The 24,018-nt window shown below is 40.6% G+C and overlaps 1 protein-coding gene across 1 annotated transcript; it reads left to right on the forward strand.

The window, feature by feature from the left end:
- The first annotated feature begins 4,228 nt into the window (after positions 1-4,228).
- On the forward strand, positions 4,229-23,007 carry edar (ectodysplasin A receptor). Its single transcript, XM_034561983.1, has 11 exons — positions 4,229-4,279; positions 6,594-6,713; positions 10,817-10,998; positions 12,712-12,797; positions 16,601-16,678; positions 16,803-16,928; positions 17,018-17,092; positions 19,754-19,826; positions 21,553-21,880; positions 21,998-22,061; positions 22,544-23,007. The coding sequence occupies exons 1-11, from the start codon at positions 4,229-4,231 to the stop codon at positions 22,927-22,929; spliced, it is 1,569 nt and encodes a 522-aa protein (XP_034417874.1). The 3' UTR covers positions 22,930-23,007.
- The last annotated feature ends 1,011 nt before the right edge of the window (positions 23,008-24,018 follow it).

The raw sequence follows: 24,018 nt of genomic DNA on the forward strand, positions 1-24,018 counted from the left end.
GAGATTGTAGGAACTCAGGTGATAGTATATATATATATATAGATATATATATATATATATATATATATATATATATATCTTCTTATATTTAATATAGTTTAATATGGGTTATGTGATGGATACATTTTCTGAATTCATACTTTGTCATTATATTCACATTACTGATGATTATTTGTCAACCATATCATTGTGTAACTTTATTTATATAGCACCTTTAAAAACAGGGTTTACAAAGTGCTCTACATAGAAGCAAGGCAAAACATAACGTCAATACAAGTAAACATTTCAGAAAATACTGGAGGAAGTGTGAGGCCAATGGTCAACAATATCGTCCCAATATCGCTATCAAGTTATTTGGTCCATATAGTAAAAGGAACTGGATTTTTCACAAGCATTAGCTCACATTCAGAACAACAAATTACACGTTGTTAGACAATAATCTTGAAACCAGCTGGGTTTCCAACTGTGGAATGTTGCTGGATAAGCGGATGCTATCGGTCGGTTCTGGACTCCACATGGAACAGAGGGGGATTTTGGAGACATTGTGAACCTTCCAAACGATACACTGCAGTCCTTGAGGCCAACAGAGACAACAGATTCGTGAATGCCAAACACTGCAGTGCGTCGTGAATGAAGCATTCCACTCACTCCGGGGGGGGAGAATACTGAACTTCCACGGACTAATCATGCAGTAAAAATCTCCTCCTTATAAAAGACCAATGCATGTTTTTCAAGTAATGACCAATGATGAATAGCCTATTTTCCCAAAAGAAACAACGGGTTCACCTCAAATGTTCTCATTCAACCGATCGGATGCTCTATTTACTGAAATGAACACTACACAGTAAGATCTGAAGCTTTACCACAAAGAGACTGACTGGCAGGTATGTGTGGAAGAGTGCAGAGACTGAACAATAACTGTCTACTTAATGTTCCTGTATGAGCTGATCCATGGGAATTTCCATCAGGCAACCTCTCCTTTCACCTACAGGGCCTGCACATCCCCATAATGACTTTTAGGTAAGTCAATCACATTTGGCAGTCCATATCGATACAGACTTAATTCTGCTTTGAAGTTTGCGATATTAAAGCATTATGCTTGTCACTGTAGGCCAGGGAACTTTACTGAAGGGTGTCTTCTTTTCGGTCTCATTAAATCGCATTGTATGGATTTTAAGGTCAATGGTTTTGTTATTGTGCATTCTTTTAATGACGCAGATTAAATCGTATTCACATAGTTGTGTGGAATTTCATATTGGTCTCTTCTGCTGACAAAATAAGCAATCAAATGCAACCAAAGGAGAAAATAAGCTGCTCAGTAGAACTGTGTTCTACAGGTGCCACAAAGAACTGCGTATCCTCGACCAGGTAATGACACCGCTAAAGATAGAAGGGTTATTTATCGGAGATTATGTGGTCGTTAGAAGATTAATACCCTCGGGGGGGCAAAAGACTTGTGCTGACTTTCATCTCAGACCTGCCCCGACAGAGAGACGGTGTACAGGGGGTAGAGCGGAGTGTCAGAAGAGGCTTCAAACACAGCAGTGTGTGTGTGTGTGTGTGTGTGTCTGCACATCACTTTAACCCCATAATGAATAGCCTTGAGGGGGTCCAAAGCCATTTGGCAGTTCTTCATTTCCTGACTGTCTACCCTTTTATCTCTTCGGCAGCGGCACACAACTCTATGCAGACACACACAAACACACACACACGCACACACGCACACACACACACGCACACACACACACACACATCAGTTGTGGTCTTATCACAAGGACACCATATTTGTGCGGCAATGTGTGTGTGTTTTGCGTGTGCGTGTATTTCAAACCTTCCGGGTCGGGGAATTAGCCATCATCCAAGATCAAAAGGGTTTTCACTCAAGTCTGTGAAATGGAAGATGAAATCAGAGTTTAAATCCAGACAGACATATTTTGACCTCAAATACCACCGCCCCCTCTCTCTCTTAATGTGAATTTCAAGCTGATCTGACCATTTGGGAACATCAATCAAAACAGTAACATGTCAGTGGATTTGTTTTTGGGTTGTATTTAAGCAGTTAAAGCGATGGTACAGGTTAGGGAGTGAATGCCGTCATGGTTAATGGAAAGCAGTGCTGCCTGTTGTCATAAAGAGGTCAAATACCGGAACACCAATCTGCCACTCAGACCTCCCACAGCCATACTTTTTGTTGTGCTGTCACACTACTCACACTACAAAAGAATATGAACAATAGATTATTACTCATGCCCTGGCATACTTTACATTTTAATGTGGATTACAGATGGAGTTAAAGTAAAAAATCTGCGGGCTGCTAAATGTCGAAATACAAAATACGTTCATAAAACCGTGGCTCCATGTGAGTTCAAAGTAATCTGACTTTAAGATTGTCTTTGAGCACAATGTGTTTCATTCAGCACTGGTTCTGTGAGTAGATGTGATGCAGGGTCCTCGGGTGTCACCGGGTCCACTATAAAACCGAAGCCTTAGATCCAAGAAAAGTATCTATATACACATTTATACATGCATCTTTTTTTCTCTCATATAATTAACACTTAAAGAGACTCAATGAGAAATTTACTTAATAATAGTAATTAGTTTGAGTGGGTGAGTGCATACTTTAACTTGATAATGTTTGTATTCTTTGCTCATAACTATGGCTTGAAATCTTATTTAGCTGTGAAGATAAATGTTAGATTGGAAGATGGGAAAAATGGATTTGAAATATGGGTTTGTTGTAAGAAGAAATTGTTTCATGCTGTTTTATGGTGTGGTTAGTATCCACCATTCTCCTTGCCATGTCTGGTATTACTCATTACAACACTTCTTTTACATTTTGTTGTTGTTTATCAAGGGATTTTGCATTAGAGTCCCTGAAGGCCTTACTGACAGAGATAGGGTGCAGTTTGTAAGTTTAGAACATTGAATGTAGCCTTGTAATTGCTTGTAGATTAGAATCAAATTATAAAAGAACAAAAAAAAAAGAAAAGATAAGAAGATAATTGTAATTGGAGTAATTTAACAGCCAGCAGCTCAACAGTTTTCAAGCAGCTCTCACTCAAAATGCTCTTTTATGTGCTGCCACACACACACACACACCCACACACACACACAAAGATAAAAAACTAGTGGAACTATTGTGCAGTAAAAAATAACAATCAAGCATGCAAGTTGTGTGTGATGCATTAAGTTGCTTACTATTAAAGGCTGTACATTTGTGACTTTGTTCTGGGCTCATCGTTAGCATTCAACCGCCGCTTTAGGGGTGATTTTATATAAAGGACCCCAGCCAGCACATATCCTTTCAATTACAGGGACAACATTATTTACACACTTGCACAGCAAACACACACACACAAACACACACAGCGGCACACAGGCGCTCCACTCTCAGTGCAGACCCAGGCAGCACAAAGACACAGTAAATCAAATGGCAGGCACGATCTTGCACAAAGGAATAAACAAGCAATTACACATCACCACACGCAGGCGCATGGACTCACACAAACACACACATATACCGTTTGATAATTTACACCTCACTCTGAGAAATACACACAGACTTTATGAAGCGTTGCTCGTGTAGAAAGCACCAAACACCAGCCAAACATTTTAGTACGCAAACAAACACACAATCTCATATTGACTGTTTGCTAAACGCCTACTTCAATGTTACAGCCACTGTGTGTGTGTAGGATCTGAAACAGCATCTTAGCTATTTACTAAATGTTTTTTATTAAATTTTTTTTACTTGAACCTACTACTTAGCTGGTGTGAAACCAGACTTAAAAAGCAGTTTTTAACCAAGTTCAGGGTTTTGACAAAAACAGCCGAGAGAGACATAGCAAAGACATACGCAGATGATTATTAAGTGAATAATAATAATAATAATAATAAGTACATCCTTTATTGAAGCAGAGGTTAGCCAATGGTGATGTGTGCTGGCAGTTATGAGCTAGAATGCCACGGGCTGTTCTGTTGCTAATACATGTTTATGAGCGATGACGTGAATGTAACGGGACAGTGAACTCATCTGGGCCACACACACACACACACGCACACACACGCCATGCCCACTGGCAACACTACTGTTGGCAGGAACGCTTAGATTCATGACCTTGTTGTTTTGCAAGGGATGTTTGGTGCAGAAGACTTATGGCAGAACAATCTTTGCTTTACAATCATTTCTCTTTGCCTTTTCTCTCGTCTCCAGGAAGAAGAAGCAAAAATGTCAGAGAGGAGAGGTCAGAAGAAGTCCATCTTTCTGTCCTCATTATTGGTAAGTGTTCAGTCTTTGCCTTTGTTTCCTCCTAATGTCCGTCATCTTATTTCTGGTGTCCTCAGAAACTCATATTAGTCCCTCGATATGGATCGCATCCACGATCTACTCCGCTCTCGCTCATGGCGTCGTGCAGACACTCATTGTTATGTGCCAGCTGCTTGCACAACTTGTACCAATTAGTCCAACTTAGAGTTTTTCAGGGAGCAGATCTCTTTATAATCTTCTCTAGATTCTCTGCATGTTTTGATGTTGAAACCCATTGGCAGAGCTCCCGACAGGCTCCTCCACCTTCCCCTCCCTCTCTCCGCTGTTCTATTCTCGTCAGTCACTCTGAGCGCATGCAGGCCGACACCGGAGCACTTAGTCGACAAGGTCAACAAGGTGTCGATGTACTACGCCACCGATTAGTGGCATCAGAAATGTCTCACTACACATTCAAAAATCACTTACTATACATAGAGACCACGTCTCTGGGGAATATGTAGAACAATGACAAATGACTGACAGAGAAGTGTGCTGGTGGTGTCATATTGCACAATAGCACATACACAGACGACACTCGAGAGGTATCGATGTGTCAGGATGGTGTGCTTCAGTCAGTGGTGGAGAGTAACTAAGTAGATTTACTTAAGTACTTGGCTTACGTACAAATGTGATGGACTTGAATTGTACTTAGCTTGAGTGTTTCCACTCCATTAGCTTCTAGAGAGAAATCGTGTCCTTTTTTCTGCACTACATTTATCTAACAGCTACAGTTAGTAGTAACTTTAATAAACTAAGATTTAATGTACAAAACAAAGGAGGACTTTTCTAATATGGTGCATAAAATATCTACATACAAATATTTAAACACCCAACAGTATATACAATTTAATCTTCACTGATTGAACAGTCAATTATTATTATATTATATAGAAAATTAATGAACTGCTTTGATAACTTTGAACTCAACATTTCTCTCTATTTTCTTCTTTACAAACCAGACAACTGATGGAGGATCAATACAGAACATATCAGCAGATGAATCCACATTGAAAATAATCGTTGGTGCAGCCAATCCACCCCAACCAACTACAGTCAAATTATGCTTACACATTAATACATTAGCAATAACAGTCCATTTATACATTAGCAATAACAGATATACACTCAGAGAGGCTTTTTCTGTATTGAGTTATTTTACTTTTGATATTTTCAGTACATTTTTCTAATAATACTTTTCATCAGTAACATGTGCAGTGCAGTATAGTTTTACTTATAATGGAGTATTTTCAAAGTGTGGCGTTAGTACTTTGTACTTTGACTCTTTGCCAGAGAAGAAACAATGCACACAACGCTGGCAAGTTACGCACAGTGAGCCATAAATGTGACAAAGAGAGATGACTATTATTTTTGCATTTAGCGTGTCCATTTGCATTAGGTGCATTATCAGGTGTGTGAGGTATAGAGTTCAGCTTGTTTTGAAGCTGGTGCAAATTAAAAACAGATTATTTGTCCAGAGATGATTGTGCTCCACCCTGTGATACACAAACAAACGGGCAGTGTGAATTTGTATATTTACTCAAACGGAGTCTTGCGTTTGCTGTCATGAGATCATCACGAGGAGAAGACACCGGGAGATGTTATTGAAACAACAGAGAAGATGGAGAGAGTTAGTCATGCACACATTTTCTTTGCGATCAATTTCTGGACTGCAGATGATTTTTAAATGTCAGTTAGTTTGTTTGGAAAAGAACAAAGTATGCTGTTAAAGCTATAAATGCCAGCTGCTACTTATTACAGTGAACCTCAATGACACAATGGCACACACACAAAGTACCCACACAGTACATAGACACGCAAATACTGTTATTATGCAAACTCTTGCACACTAACACACAGTTCAGAATACTTTATTATTTATTAGGTGTTTGTTTGCTTTGCTTTTTGACAATACATTTTTAATGTTGATTCATATGCAGTTGGTTTTACATCATCTAATGGAGTTATTTATCAATGCTGCTTTGCAGTGTGAAGTTTTGGTCCAACTTCCCACATGTACAAATCAATTAAAGTTAAATTGTTATTGTTTGTATGCTTAATTACTAAAATGGCAGTACAAACATTTTGGACAGTTTATTTTCCGCTTTTTTAATTGAGAGGATTAATGATGAATTATTGGCATCCGCTGTCTTGATCTCTGTCAGACAAAATAAGCATTATCTAATGCAATACATGCACAATGTCATTGATATGTCATGGCTGTCTCTCTCTGTCTCCCCCCCCCTCTACCCCCCCCCCCCCCCCCCCCCCCCCCCCCCCCCCTCTCCAGCTGTGTTGTATGTTTGCTAGTGCGGAGTATTCTAGCTGTGGAGAGTACGAGTTCTTCAATCAGACAAGTAACAGTTGCCAGGCCTGCCCTCATTGCCAACCAGGACAAGAGGCGCATATGGTGAGACACACGCAAACGCACGCACGCACGCACACACACACACACACACACACACACACACACACTCCCTCTTACTTTCATCCGTCTATTCAAACAAGCCGATGCCTTTTGGCTTTGGGCTACAGCAGACAGATTCTCAGAGAGATCTAATATTCCTTCCCTTATGGTTGACATCTGTAGGTCTCAGTGTGTTTGATATAAAACGTCGCTGCACTATTGGCAGCATCCAACCGCTTTAGGTTCAAACTTGCTTTGGATCTTTTTTTTTACACAGGATTGCCAAGGCCCAGCTTCTGTTTGTTCTCGAAATGCTCCTCTGATTGAAAGGTTCTTTCTTGGTATTATAAATCAAGGAAGAATTGACAACAATCTTTATTTAGTTTGAAGATTGACAGGGATGCTAAAGAAGGGGAATGGGGGTGATGACATGCATGTAAAGCCCTCTGAGGCAAATTTGTAATTTGTGATATTGGGCTATACAAAATAAACTGAATTGAATTGAATTGAATGCAACAAAAGTCCCAGGGAAATGTGAGCCGGTGCGTGTTACGCATCTTAAACCACTGGGCCACCACATGCAAGCTGACTTGAAACTTCAATGACAAATTCTGTGTCCTCACGTCACCATAGCTTTCATAGCTCAATACAAGTTACAACATTTGGAAATATAGATTTCCCCCCAGTGTCTATGGTCATGTAAACTAAGAGGAAAATGTAATCCATCTACATCAAACACAATCTGGATACAAGATGCACTTGTACTTGCACAGCGTACTTGGATGTATTGTGTGTGTGTGTGTGTGTGTGTGTGTGTGTGTGTACTTTCTGAAGTCTCTGTTGTGAGGATGAACCCTGTGGTTATCCATTAATTAAAAGGGTGTCATAACACACATGCACGCACACACACACACCTACACACACACAAACACACAAGCACACAAGCACACAAGCACACAAGTACATAAAGCTGAGGGTAACAAAATAACACATGAATTACAGACTGTGGCACCCAGAGGATCAGACAGGCAGGAGAAAGTGCAAAGGGGGCTCTCATCTGGCCGATTAAACTTCTTTGGCTTCTCCTGTTTCTTTCGCTCACAAAGGGCCAAATGACTCTTTATGACAAAGCTCTGTGCTTATCACACTGAGCTTCTCATTGCCGTCTCTGTCTCGGGCAGTGATTTCACACGCTCCAACACAACACATTGTTGGGGATGCTTACGAGAGGCAGGAAAGGAATGAGAAAACAAACAAACAACAACCTGTATGCATGCAAGCTTACGGAGAGATAAGGACAGAAGAAAGGATGGAGGAAAGAGGAAAGAAGGATGGAATAAAGGCAAGCTTAAGAGTTTTGCCATTATTTCCAATGGAATGATGGAAACAACATATGTGAGAATGGTAATGTTGGTCGAATTGACATTCGGTCCATCTCTTTGGTCAATACTTTCACAGAGGGCCGAGTCCCCCGTAATGAATAATTTTGATGATCCCTTAATTTTTCATTCAGCAGCATCTTCAGGGAACATCTGTAATACATTGCTTTACAAACAAATACCTGCAAAACTAATTGCATTCCCATAAGCCTCACCTGTACTTTGCATGTGCTGATTAACTAATTAGGTTGTAATTAGGTTGTGTATATATATATATATATATATATATATATATATATATATATATATATATATACATATATATATAGTGCATCTGGAAAGTATTCACAGCGCTTCACTTTTTCCACATTTTGTTATGTTACAGCCTTATTCCAAAGTGGATTAAATTCATTATTTTCCTCAACATTCTACACACAACAACCCATATTGACAAAGTGAAAACTGTTTTTTCCAAATGTTTGCAAATCTATTAAAAATAAAGAACGAAAACATAACATGTGCATACAATAAGTATTCACAGCCTTTGCCATGACACTCAAAATGTAGCTCAGGTGCATCCTGTTTCCACTGATCATCCTTGAGATGTTTCTTCAACTTGATTGGAGTCCACTTTAAATTCAGTTGATTGGACATGATTTAGAAAGGCACACACCTGTCTATATAAGGTACCACAGTTCACAGTGCATATCAGAGCACAAACCAAGCCATGAAGTCCAAGGAATTATCTGTAGACCTCCGAGACAGAATTGTATTGAGGCACAGATCTGGTGAAGGGTACAGAAAAATGTCTACAGCATTGAAAGTCCCAATGAGCACAATGGCCTCCATCATCTGAAAATGGAAGAAGTTTGGAACCACCAGGACTCTTCCTAGAGTTGGACGCCCAGCCAGACTGAGCGATCGGGGGAGAAGGGCCTTGGTCACTCTGACAGCTCCAATGTTGTTCTATGAAGAGAGGAGAACCTCCCAGAAGGACAACCATCTCTGGAGCACTCCACAAATCAGGCCTGTTTGGTAGAGTGGCCAGACGGAAGCCACTCCTCAGTAAAAAGCACATGACAGCTCGCCTGGAGTTTGCAAATAGGCACTCTTTGAACTGAATGCCAAGCGTCATGTCTGCAGGAAACCAGGCACTGCTCATCACCTGGCCAATACCATCCCAGTGAAGCATGGTGGTGGCAGCATCATGCTGTGGGGATGTTTTTCAGCAGGAGGAACTGGGAGACTAGTCAGGATTGAGGGAAAGATGAATGCAGCAATGTACAGAGACATCCTGGATGAAAACATGCTCCAGAGCGCTCTGGACCTCAGACTGGGGCGACGGTTCATCTTCCAACAGGACAACGACCCGAAGCACACAGCCAAGATAACAAAGGAGTGGCTTCGGGACAACTCTGTGAATGTCCTGGAGTGGCCCAGCCAGAGCCCTGACTTGAACCCGATTGAACATCTCTGGAGAGATCTGAAAATGGCTGTGCACCGACGCTCCCCATCCAACCTGATGGAACTTGAGAGGTTCTGCAAAGAAAAATGGGAGAAACAAAATTGATAAATGGCTTGAAAGTTGATTTTGTGAACTGTGTCATTTTTGTTTAGACCACCCACACACACACACAGAAGTGCACACATAGCTGCACAGTGAAGAGTGTCTAAATTGAAGTGAACAATTTCTCACGGTTTATTGCTCTCGCTGACTTCGCCAAGCTTGTGGAATCATACCCAAGAAGACTTGAGGCTGTAATTGCTGCCAAAGGTGCTTCAACAAAGTATTGAGCAAAGACTGTGAATACTTATGTACATGTTATGTTTTCGTTCTTTATTTTTAATAAATTTGCAAAACAGTTTTCACTTTGTCATTATGGGTTGTTGTGTGTAGAATGTTGAGGAACATAATGAATTGAATCCATTTTGGAATAAGGCTGTAATATAACAAAATGTGGAAAAAGTGAAGCGCTGTGAATACTTTCCGGATGCACTGTGTGTGTATATATATATATATATATATAGAGAGAGAGAGAGAGACTGTTGTGAATACTGCTGCACCCTAATAACTAAAAAGCATGGTGTGCGGCCATCTCTCTTAAGAGGGTGTGGTACCCCGGAGTGCCAACTGAAGCGTTCACCTTCTGACGGAGGCTGAAGTGTGACTACTGCAAGTCGTTCACTGTAATGCATGCCTTCACCTCGAAGTCAGCGAGAGCAATAAACCGTGAGAAATTGTTCACTTCAATTTTGTATAGTTACAATTTGAATTGGCAGCTTTATCCCACTCACAATTTGTTGCAACGACAAATTCTAATACCATTCCCTAATAATAAAAGTACTCCCACAGGGTTCATCCTCACAACAGAGACACACACACACACACAAGCAAGTTTTAACCTAAAGCGGTTGGATGCTGCCAATAGTGCAGCAACGTTTTATATCAAACACACTGAGACCTACAGATGTCAACCATAAGGGAAGAAATATTAGATATCTCTGAGAATCTGTCTGCTGTAGCCCAAAGCCAAAAGGCATCGGCTTGTTTGAATAGATGGATGAAAGTAAGAGGGAGTGTGTGTGTGTGTGTGTGTGTGTGCTTTCTTTAATGCATGTCGAGCACAGTGGTGAATCATCTTATTGATCCCAAGGGTGTCGAGTTCATTTAAATCTACATTATATCTAATAAACCTTAAACCTAATGATTGTTTGTGTGTTTTTCAGAACTGTGGCTACGGTGTGAAGGATGAGGACTTTGCCTGTGTGCCGTGTGCACAGGGGAAATATTCCAAAGGGAAGTATGAGATCTGCAGACGGCATAAAGACTGTGACGCACTCTACAAAGCCACTGTTCGCGCAGCGGGAACTCCGGACAACGACGCCGAATGTGGACCCTGTCTATCAGGGTAAACGACACAAACACATTTCATCCACCGAATCTCTCTGCTACCGAACATCAGACTGACAGAAGTAGGCTGGGTAGTGGAGTGGCCTCAGATCGTAGCTGAGTTAGCTTAGTAGCTGAGTTTTGGCTCAAACATCAAATTTACACGAAAAAATGTAACGAAATTCACGGGAGCTACCGGACCGAGCCGCCGTTGCCATAGTAAAATTGGTCTCTCTTACAGCATTCAAGATGTTAAATGGCGTTTTCAGATCACCTGCTTTGCAATATGTTTCACAGAAAAATGTTTTCTGAATGAAATGATTATTTCCTATTGATTTGTATTTCTATGAATCATACTACATCCGTTATCTATGATAGAATGTTGGCAGTAAGTCTTGAAGGAATTGGCAGAAATATGCAAGATTCACGATTCTCCTCCTCCTGTCATCACGCTGGATGTTCACTTGTCTTGTGAGTCTGAGTGCGTCTCCTTCCACGGGATGTTTGTGTTGTTGCTCAGGAACACTGAGTTCAGTCATGTCCACGTCTGCACTGTTTTGTATTGCACGTGCGGCTGTTGTACGCTGAGGTTCGCAGAGTCGTTGCCTGTTGGAAGTAGAACAGAAAGTGCCTGAACGGTGGCAATAAAGTTCAGTTATTCTGTATCTGTAAATAAATAGTGCTTGAGCCGTCGTGAAGCAATAACTTCACCTCGACGTAATCAATACATCTTTATCTACATGATTGAATCATTGTCTGAAACATTTAACATTTTTATTTTGGCTATTGCACAATGTCATATTTTTAAGGGCTCATGAAGATGTAGAAATATAATCTAAATATTTGGTTAATGAATTATTAATAGTTTGTGTGCTTTGCTGTGTGTTTTTATTTTAACCAATTGATACAACGTGAGAGGTAATATATTAATAATTCACTGAGTTGTACCTTGTGTACATTTGCTAACCATCCTCTAGTTTGTTCCAATATTTTGTAAGGGTGTAATACAACTAAGGATACAACACATCTACAGATATTAAGCAGACTTTTTGCATATGATTTCATTATATGACACACCAGTAATTTAGAGTACAGGCTGAGTTAATTCTCTGTGGATCATTTACAAATAATGTAATAATGAATCTGATGATGTTTGCTCATCTTCATGAAAATCGGCTTAACACTTGTAGTAGAAATCATAAATAAATCACCAGCAAACAAATCAGATATTTCCTCATCTAATTCTTTCTCATATTCGTGTGATGCTGAAGTGACCAAGAGCACAAGACTGAAGCAGTTTCTCTGACCATATCCAGATATATGAAGGCATCAGTTAATACATTATGTAAATACTGCTCCACCAGTCATTCACAGACTCGACTCGCTCTCCTTTCCTCTTATAGATGCTTCATGATTCAGGGAGATATTATGTACCGAGCCATCTTTAGTGCCTTCGGGGCATCAATTATGTACATTTCTTCACTGAGGCAAACTTTTCACCTCAGCTGCTTCCCCACCCTTATGCTGGGAGGCCACGCATTGAGGCCACACATTGTCTACACACCTGCTGTGCTTGCAAATAGTGCTTAAGGTGTTTATATTTTAATTTTTAAATGTTCTCCTTTCCTTCAGCAGATTTCCCTCCAGTGTGCCTAACCAGGTCTGGTGTAGCCTAATGATATAGTTTGACAATTTGCTCATTGTTCATACCCACTTCCTTTGTGTCTCCCAGGTATTACATGCTGGAAAACAGACCAAGGAACCTCTATGGGATGGTTTGCCATTCTTGCCAGAACGCACCACGCAACACCAAAGAATGTAAGACCAACCTCTTCACAGATTTATTTACACCTCCTCTTCCTTCCGCTCACTTCCAACCTTTCGTCCCAAAAACATTTTATTCTCTTTTCAACTATGAATTCCCCCCTTTTTCTATCTCCGCAGCTTTCTCTGTCCTAACACAGATCTGGTTTCCGTTGGAATCAAAGCTACCAAACATTAAGGTTTTCTGTCTCGATGAAAGAAAATAAAAGGGGACATCTCTGGACAATAACATTTACTATAAGTTTTTTCTGTCTCCTGTTCACTATCAGCCGCCGCAGTTCGGAGACGTTTCCCCGACAGTTGCAAAACAAAAGCATGAATGCTGTCAAATGGCAGTCGAGCAGCAAATACGTTTCTGATATTTCGCAGACTGTATAGAGTGACCGTGGTGGTAACACGTATAGGAATATTGCAACCAGATGATGCAGCATATGATTCTGTGCCCCACAAAGCTGCAGAAAGCAAAAAGGGTTCCAACCTAGCCTTTGTGATTTGTCAGAATTAATGAAATTATTGTGCACCATTATAGTTTATTATTGTCTCCTTTGAGGTTATTTCCCATGTTTTCAAATACAAATAGCCCCAATGCATTATTTCTGCATTGTAAATTGCATTAAAAACTTTAAGGTCATCGGTTTAGTTTAATGTATCTCTCTTAGCGTCCTGCCGTCTTCTTCCCAGGCACTACCTCTATATCTTTGTTATAAAATCAGTTAGTAGGAAACTTACTTGAAATCTTTTTAGGACACTCTGGAACATAGAGAAAGATAAATGTTAAATGTAATTGAAAAAGCATTATATATAGTTAACAACACCATGAAAAGGAGAATAAGTTTAGACCTCAATCCATTAGAACATAATCCAATACAGTAGATGACGGTCTTCACGGACCAACAACATATATGTTTTATCAGGAACATTCAGTTAGAAAATCTTTCTCAAAATGAAATTGTTTTCTAATTGAAAATAATCATTCAGTGCCTATAAGATTTATTGATAAAAATAAGCATTTATTGCAGAGCTGGAGGTGAATATTCTCAACGTGCTGCTGTGTCCTCTGTGGGTTCATCCACATGTGACAAAGAGATCACATTGATCTAAAAGATGGGAACTGTTTTTGTTCCCTCACTGATAATCTTATTGGAATGATATTTATGGGCCCATAACTGCTCAAAACCGCCTGTGAATGTAATTGAAGAGGTCCCGAAATGAATGGTGTTGTTATTGTGTCATATTTAATGAGTGTGTTATGAACATCAAAAAACCCAAAAAGCAGCCTGGGCCTGCAGAGGAGAGGGTGTGAAGTAAGAGCAGGAACATGTGTGTGTGTGTGTGTATGTGTGTGTGTGTGTGTGTGCGTGTGTGTGAATAAACACTTGCTTTTCAACAGCAACCTAATTGTTTCTCCAAGGCATGGATATGAGTGATTGAATGATACTGTGAAACTAGGAAAGATATAATTATATATATAGTAATTTTCATTTCCTCAATTTAACTTTATATTCAGATTCAAACTCATTTGCGGATTTCTCTTATTTCTGTGATGACATAGTTTCAACATTAAGGCTTTTTGTTTTAAAGGAATAGTTGCACATTTGGTGATGCTTATTCCCTACTGAGAGTGAGATGATCTCACTCTCTCATAGTATATCAGTATAAGGATGTTCACTATTTATTGAGATACCTTTGGGGTATTTGTGCTGGCTTACTACATAGTTGTATTTGTTAAAACATATTAGAAAATAAAAAATGCAAAACTTCTTATGGGAAAAGGAAGAACAACCTGACAAAGGTGGACATGGTGTGATTGTATATAGATCAATGATAAGAGATGATAAGGAGATGCAAAACAGACAATAAGAAATATAAAACTTTGAACACGAGTTCTAAATGCAGTAGTCTATGGTTTTCTGAAATAAATTGGATTAGTGCACTCTGCACTTCTGCACACCCTGTGGTACATTTTAATGAAACCCTCTTTAGATGTTCGAGAACGTAAAAGTGATGCACTCCCAACAATAAATACGAGAAGGAGCTGAAGGCTGGGAGTTCTACTTGTTCAGGGTGAAGGCAGGCTGGCACTCGCCATGTAATCTGTAAATTACCCTGGCTCCTGCCTCGCTCTGTGTGTGTGATAATTAAAACTTTAGTGGGTATGTGAAAGAAAGAAAGAAAGATGATTAGCATGTTACTGCTTGCGCTGGAGCTACTCTTTGGCAGGCAGATGTTACGAGTCTGTCGTTCAATTTCCACTGTCACCTTTTTACTTATGCTGCCATTTTCTGAACAGGCACCAACACACATTAATACTTATCTCAGCATCGGGGGAGATCATAAAATGTAATCTTATTTTTACACAGAAGCTAACCTTTGCCGCATTCCAGCTCACAATTTTACCTCAAACAAAAATGCTTTGATTCTTTTTTTCTCCCTATTTCTAGTCCTCTCAGTTTGTTTGTATTGAGTACCCAGATTGCACTACAGAATTATCAATTTGCAGTGTGAATTTAGGCTGACAGACATGATCAAGAGACAAAACCACAAGACGCTAAACAAAATTCCAGTTCGAGCTCATACCCTTTATCCAGAGCCCGGAGTTAATGTCTGCAGCCACAGGCACTGGTGTGTGTGTAGGTGTGTGTGTGTGTGTGTGTGTGTGTGATGACATGAAGCCCTGCGACCTCAGGGAAGCAGTAGGGCCCATGCCAAAGACTTTTACAGTGTAACAACTTGGTGAAATAAAAGACTGATTAAAAGAGCTGATTTATGAGCTGTCAGAAGTTTACTGCTCCATTAGGAAAGAGGAAAAACAGTTGAAAGAGGCAGAAAGAGGCAGAAATTTGGACTGAGAGCTTCCTCTATTACAAATTGATGTCATGGAACACTATTTGGGGGGAGGAATACATTTTAAAAAGTCACTCAAATGCAATGCCAAAGCTAAAATACCATAACCAGTGACAGATGGCATGTTGCTTCTGCCAGTGACGAATGTCCAAGCCTGACCGTATATCTGGTATTTCTGTTTCGACCAGTCTGTTATATTGTGTCATCTCGGGAGGAAAGTGGTGCATCATTTGACCAACTTTAAAGGAACAGTTTAACATTTTCGGAAATAGTTATTTAGAAGATTGATAGAACTCTGCACGGAATATATGTACAGCCAGCTGCTGGTTAGCTTAGCTTAGCACAAAGACTGGAAACAGGGTGAAACAGCTAGTCTAGCTCTGTTTTTAAGTACAACTAAAATTCAGTAATTTACATGTTTAATCCATATTGACCTTGCTAAATGGTAAAATGGACTTTACAATACTTTTGTTGTCTTCCAACACTCAAAGTGCTTCAACGCTACACGTCATCATTCACCCATTCACACCTAATCATACATCGCCGGAACCACCTGGGTTCAGTGTCTTGCCCAAGGACACATCGACATGGATGGGAGGAGCCGGGGATCAAACCGCTAATCCTCTGATTGAGCCACAGTCGCCCCGAGCTGTTTCCCCTTGTTTCCAGTCTTTGTGCTAAGCTAAGCTAACCAGCTGTACATCTATATTAACTGATAAGACACACACGTTGTATTGCTCTCCTCATCTTATTCACAGCAGGGAAGTGAATAAGCATATCTCCCAAAATGTCAAACTATTCCTTTAACCATGATTGTTTTGTGTTAGCCCCTCGAGAGTAGCAACGTTTTTTTTTTTTACTTGAAATAAATATATGAGCAAACAATATGACTTTTTGCTCATCCACAGTTAATGAACTAGGATTGAAACTATGTGTCTGTGTATGTCTCACAGGCATGTCGACCAGCAGGCCAAAAGAGAAGCCTGTTATTGACCCTGGCAGCACGACCGTGTTCCCTCATCTCCATAAAGGTATACAAATACACACACGGATACAAATACATATGCTTCATCTATCTCTAAGCATTAATTTCTTTATATGTTACCATCCACAAATCATTAAAAATATTTTGCATCATTGCCGCCAATGTTTCAGATTCCAACGGACAAGGTCACCTAGCAACGGCTCTCATTATCGCCATGTCAACCATTTTCATCATGGCTATCGCCATTGTACTCATCATTATGTTTTATATCCTGAAGACCAAACCGAGTAGTCAGGGTGAGACTGACACACACACACACACACACACACCTCATGTTAAAGGTTGGCATCTGTGCGTGATGTTCCTTGTGTGTGTAAATCTACAGCATGTTGTTCTGGACAAGTTGTGAAGGCGGTGGAGGCTCAGACCAACAAACAGGAAGACAAGAAAGACATCCCAGGTGAGACATAACACACACACACACACACACACACACATTTAACAATTGATGAGCTCACGCAGCATTTAAGCTTCTTAATGACTTCCTGTTTGGTGTCTCAAACTATTCTCATAATTGTGTCTTGTTTACATGCACACTAGTATCCGGGTCGTGAGCCTTATCTTGGTTTTGATTGTATACCTGATATGATGTTTGCATGAAACACCAGTAATCTTGTTATTCATATCCTTGTATACATGATTCTAACAGTCTCCACATTTTTGGCCATACGCATGGCCACCACGATAAGGGCTTTGATCAGGGTTCATGAAAACAAGTGATGCTATCTAAATGCCAAAAACACATATTCTGTACGTAGGACTCAACAAATGTGTTTAATAAGTAACATACTTATGAGCAGGTGAGGAACTCACTGCTTTAGCTCCAGACTAAGTGAAGCAATAGTACCAATAATTACACTTATATATTTGAGAAAACTACACATGAAGATGGTTAGAAACTATTATTTTTTAAATTCTTAAACGAAGGGTGAGCAGTAAAAGCCAACAGTATTTGGATTAATAAAAGTAGCTGGAAGTTACTGTATAGTTAAATTATTGAGATTATATAGAGTACATACTGTAATATATTTATTTTGTAATTCAAAGAGTAAAAAGATAAAATGCAGCATGAAGTAAAGCATGAACATACAACCATTCAGTGACTGTTTACGTGCAGACCATCTGTTATTTCCTCACTAAAATTCTCAGTGTTTTCATATCTGTGCAAACGGATCATTTCCATGTTTCCATAAACTTCTCTTGCACCGGTCGTTAAAGAGACCCAAAATATATACTCAATAAATAACAGATGCAGTTTAAACTTTAAAACTACTTTGTCAACAATACACTTTGACCAGTACAAAGACACACACAGTTATAATTATAGTAACAAAAACATCTATAATTAGTTTTTTTTTTAACAACTATGAAATGTCACAGTGACACAGGGCACAATTTGCTTGCCAATGAGTTGGGGCATGAACAGATGCCACCCAGCACACTGTAAGTGTGCTCCATCCTGCAGCACAGCCCTCTGTAGCAGTAATTCAGGTAACTGTAGGTCTGTCTTATGCGTTAAGCCCAAACACTACATATCATCTGTGAATGAGCAATAATTTCACACTGAAAAAAGCCTTTCCTTCAGAATTGTACTTTTGCCATATCTCTGGAGCAGCATGTATGTATGAATTATGGAATACTCAAACTCTCACTTCATGTTAGGATCTGCCCGACGACACCCGATGCGGATTAAGTCTACATTGAATATGTAATCGAATCACATTGAAATGTTAACAGTGTTGGCTCTTTATGTCAGCCCAGTATGTATGTGCATATTTAGGATTTGTAATATAATGTATGCAAATGCAAGTGTGTGTGTGTGTGTTTGTGCTTGTGTGTGTGCTGACAGACCTGCAGTATGATGAGTGCATCATGGTGGAATGTGAAGCTTCCAAAGCAAAAGCCATACGTTGCTTTAGGCGCCATTTCTCCTGACAATGATGCTCTGTTCAATTTCACTCCCAGACGGACTGACTAACCACTTACATGTGGTGTGGATGCGCACACACACACACACACACACACACGCACACACACACACACATGCACACACACACACGCACACTGTGGCCGCAGACCCATTATGTGGTACAATTATGAGGTTGTGGACTTAAAAACAGTGTATGACAAAAAAATAAATGCCTGCATACTTACTGTTTTGTGTGTGTGTGCATATGTGTGTGTGTGTGAATGTGGTGTGTATTTTGGAAGATAAGCCCATTGCTCAGAGCTTTACCGGAGCTAGCTGTCACTCATGTAGACACTGAGTTAATAAAGCTGTGAAATGAAAGACACAGACACTTAAACAGACACAAACACTCTCTCTCTCTCTCTCTCTCCTTCCCTTACGCACAAACACACACATACACACACACGCACACACGCACACACGCACACAGCATTAGTTCCACTTAGGTATTCACTCATTATGCTGTCTCTCCCCATCAGTATCCATGATGTAAGTGTAATTTAATAGTCACTGTAATCATTTTATACATCGCTCTGACTGCAGTTCCCTCCAAGGTAAACGTCCTGTAGTGTTATAGCATCAGGAACCTATTTTCTTTAGTGTACTTCAATTCATGCCAGATCTTTAATTGTTGCATTACTGTCCTCTAACCCTCCATGCAGTACTTGTATTTCAATAAATGTATGTATTTGTCACACGTGTGAGATATTTTGGTGCTTGTTATTTCTGTTTGTACCAAAATGAGATGTGCACATTCACAAACAATTAAAGTGAGACTATTTCGCTTTTGAAAGAAGACATAACGTCCTAGAAATGAAGGGAAATTCCATTTGCTGTTCTTCTGTATTTGCCACTTGTGGCCACGTTGGCCGCTGTTCTGCAAAAGAGGTTTTGCATGAAATCAACACTAATCCAAGACCTGTCGAAGTTTGAGTATAATGTGGCATTCTTTCCATATTGAGACAATGACATGTTACACCAATATCCTATGAGATCTTAGTATATTTGCCGTGTTATTACTACTGACTTGTCTGTATTTGTGAGCGTAAAACACACCTATAAACCTCTATATCCTCTGCTTTTCTCTCTCAGACAATGTGGTGATCTACTCGGAGAAAGATGAGTTCGACAAACTAAAAGCTCCTCCTCAGAAGACGGTGAAAAGGTGAGACACATCTGATTTACAAACCACTTCGCCACACAAATGAAGAGAAGACAATCTGGCATCCAGCGTGTTATGAGCTTAGCAAAGCCGAGTGTGCAAAACATAAAGGACACAAAACAAGCTTCCCAATGAAGTCCATGCACCTGTATTGATTACCATGAAGGCACGTTGTTATGATTGAGGCGAGAATCATTATGCTTTAAAAATGATGGAGTTAGACCCAAGGTCAACACATCAGAAGATTTTCCTTTTAATTTTAACAACCATCCATTATCTTTTTTATTATATCTAATGAGGTTTGAAAGGAGTTACACACCAAACAAAGGTAGAACGGCTACTATGTTTAGTACACTTAATTATATTAACGTTAGGGTATGTGTGTCTACAATTACTGTGTGTATATATATATATATATATATATATATATATATATATATATATATATATATACATGCATCATTTTGTGCTGATTTGGCAGTTAAGTGTGTGCGTCTGTTCTGCTTCAAAACTGTGCATGTATTGAATATATGGGAAATATACTGTAGAACGCTTCATATTCACCACTGTGTCCTCATCCTGAGTATTCATTATGAGTGTATCTGTGTGTGTGTGTGTGTGTGTGTGCATTTATTTGTGGTGTCACATAGGCATTACACACAGAAAGGACCTTTTATAATTTGTTCAGCATCTGCCTTTAATTTAGCCACCACAGAACAAGTCACAGCAGTAGTAACACCATAGCTTTTTTTTCTTTGCCTAAGCTGAGTAAATGGATGTGTGTGTGTGTGTGTGTGTGTGTGTGTGTAAAAAGAAAATTCTAATGATTTTTTTTGTAATGAAGCAGAGCGCCATCATGTGGCTTTGGGTGGTGAGTTGTGTGTGTGTGTGTGTGTGGGGGGGGGGGGGGGGGGGGGGTCTTTTGCCTAAAACCACCACCAAAGCACATCATGGCAGACAACAAAAGAACAGTTTTCTCACCTCCGTCCTTCCGCCTACATCTCATTCGTCATGTGCAGACAATGCTGCTTTATGGGCAGCATGAGGGAATACATGCATTTTGCACACAGATCTACAGTGAGCCATTGTGCTCAAATGTTGCAGTGCCTGTAGTGAACATCACTGTAGTGAGCTTATATTGAATATATCGAAGACACACACACACACTCACACACACACACACACACACACACACACACACACACACACACACACAAACACACCTCAGCGTCAATAGCAGTAAACAGTGTGGTATAGCAACGTGCCAGAGGATGTGCTAACTCACTGCTTAAGCTGCCAGAGTGGGTGTTAGATGTCAGGGAAACAATGCCATTTTGTGTGCACGCTTGTAAAAAGAGCGTGTGACTGCGAAACAAAGGCATTCTGTGAGCATCTCTGTCAACAAGGTGCTTTTCGGTAGAAAATCCAGAGCAAGCATAAGGAGAGAGAGAGAGAGAGGCCGGGTAATCAAATGATATTACATGGTATCATGTTGTAAAACGCAGGGCTATTTCAGTCAATCACAGGGACAGCGTAGCTTATCAGCAGCACAGGGGAGATGTGAATCATTCTGTGTCCATTAGATGTCACTCACACCATTTAATTATAGAATGAATAAATTAGTATGACAGGAAAAAAATGCATGTGTGTGTAAAAAGTGTTTAATGGAATACAAATGAGTATGTGCACATGTAAATATATTCAAATATCTGTGTGTTTTTGTGTGCAGTGAAAATGACGCATCATCAGAGAACGAGCAGCTGTTGAGCCGCAGCATCGACAGTGACGAGGAGGCGGCCTCTGACAAGCAAGGATCGGCCGACGCCAACAATCCCAACCTGTGCCTCGTCAACCTGGGAAACAAGCCCGACCTCTGCCTGCTCTCGCTCGGCCTCCTGGAGCGGGACAGATCCTGCAACGGGGCCCCCGCCCTGTCAGTCGGACCGGCCAATAACGTGCAGAGTCCCAACCACATCGCCAATGTCAACCACATCGCCAGCACCAACCACATCAGCAGTGTGAACGCAATCAACAACAACAACAATAAAACCCCGGGGGTAACGAGATGAAGCTTTTTAAGATGCTACATGAGTATAATATATGTTTTTTGAATAGATCCTCAGTTGAGTTTCATCCGGAAATCACATCATAATGTTTTTTTAATAACCACACAGATGCTTCAGAGCCGAAGGAAAAAGATCCTGGATCTGTATGGCAGAGCCTGCAATGTGACAGAGGGTAAGTCTCTCTTCCGCTGATGAAGGTATCCATCTTACCAAGCCTTGTAATTAAGAATTTCTGTCAACACTGTGGGGGAACGTCACTTCAGGTGAACTTCTGAAGACGATGGAAAGTAACATGATAAATTATATATCGCCATTTTCAAAAATATCGCTTTAGGAAGGGGAATTGACTCGAAAAGCCGTCATTACCTCTCTCTGCAGGCATTTTTTTTTACAATTAAATAAAATTCACCATCTCAGTTTTGCATCTTAAAATTTCATAATTAGCACGACACACAAAGTGCAATTGAGTTTTGCAATTTATTTTTGCTATCCTCTGTAGACTCAGAATATGTGTACGATACATTTCTTACTTATTGTGGTACTTCAAGTGGAGAGCCGATCCACCCATATAGCCAAACCACCAGCATGGCTAAAGATGACATTGAATCTCAATCTTGATGAACTGAAACACTAAACACCGCTGTCCCTCTCCAGGCCTGAGCCCCACGGAGCTTCCTTTCGACTGTCTGGAGAAGGCCAGCCGCATGCTGAGCTCCTCCTACAGCAGCGAGGCGGCCGTGGTGAAGACGTGGAGGCATCTGGCCGAGAGCTTCGGCCTGAAGCGCGATGAGATCGGCGGCATGAGCGACGGACTACAGCTCTTCGAGAGAGTGAGCACAGCGGGTTACAGCATCCCCGACCTCCTGACCCGCTTAGTGCAGATCGAGAGGCTCGACGCGGTGGAGTCGCTCTGCTCAGACGTGTTGGGGAGCAGTGAGATGGCGGCCGCTGCTGGGCGGCAGGGCAACAGCAGTTTTCACAGCCAGTTGGTCTGTCCATCCCCGTGCCAATCCCCGTCCCAGCGCTGCGCCAGCGTCTGAACACGTGTGACGGAACATGGACTTGAGAGACTCGGATGCCTTACAGTATACGTGTATGTAAGGACAGATACTGCTCTGACAAAGAGGACAGCACATATACAGTATACACCTTACCCCCATCACATGAAGAATGCCAGTGGGCCTCCTAGTGCACAATCCTTTCTTTCCTAATGTGGGTTTTCTCTGTCATGAAGCCGGTAATCTGAAATACTTTGCATGGCCTTTCACGTTCCTGTCTTTCCAAAGTTGCAAGAATTTGAGAAAGCCAAAAATCAGACCCATGGTTACGATTATTCTCTAGTTTTCTAATTCAGATATTTTCTCTGAATATAAAATGAAAAGACTCTGAATGTCTCAGCGGCTAAAGAATTTGCACAAAAGAATAGATAGATTAAGTGTGCGCTGGACGCTACACAATCACAGTATTGCGGCCAAAAGTTTTTATACAAAATTTAGCATGCAGTTAAAAAGAAATCATGTACCAAGATGCAATGGGGTGCTGATAGTAATGGTCACTTAGCAGCTCCTCTGCAGAAGTGCCAATTAAGTATCTTTCTTGAAGGAATGAAGCCTTATTAGTTGTCCTCTCACTCTTCTGATCAGGGCAACACCCTTCAGGTGAATCCCAGAGCGGATGGAACTGGATGTTTGTGGCAGCGTAAAGAAAGCAGTGAACATCCATTCTGTAACTGGGCCCTTTGGCTGCACAGTCATCGTAGTAGAAAGATAGCCGATATGAGCTCTCTATTTAAAATGCAATCACATATTGATATATATATTAAAATAAATTAATCCTGATCGTTAATCCGATTCAATGCGTGAATACGGAATTACTCTGCTACTCACGTTCTGCCTAAATTCACATGCAAATACCACTTTACCCAACTTTAACCCACACACAGTCCAGCATACTCTAACTACTCCCATTGACCCACTCTGTGACCCCCCTCATAATTCATCCACTCCCCCCTTATTACCCCTTTACCCCAATGCTGCGGTCTAGTGTTGCCGCCAGCCCTAATTATTTGGCGTGTGGCTCCCCGGGCCGCTAATAGTCTGAAGTGTTGTGGTTTACAGAGCGGGTGCAAA

This window comes from Cyclopterus lumpus, chromosome 21 (assembly GCF_009769545.1).
Source record: "Cyclopterus lumpus isolate fCycLum1 chromosome 21, fCycLum1.pri, whole genome shotgun sequence".
NCBI classification, from domain to species: Eukaryota; Metazoa; Chordata; class Actinopteri; order Perciformes; family Cyclopteridae; genus Cyclopterus; species Cyclopterus lumpus.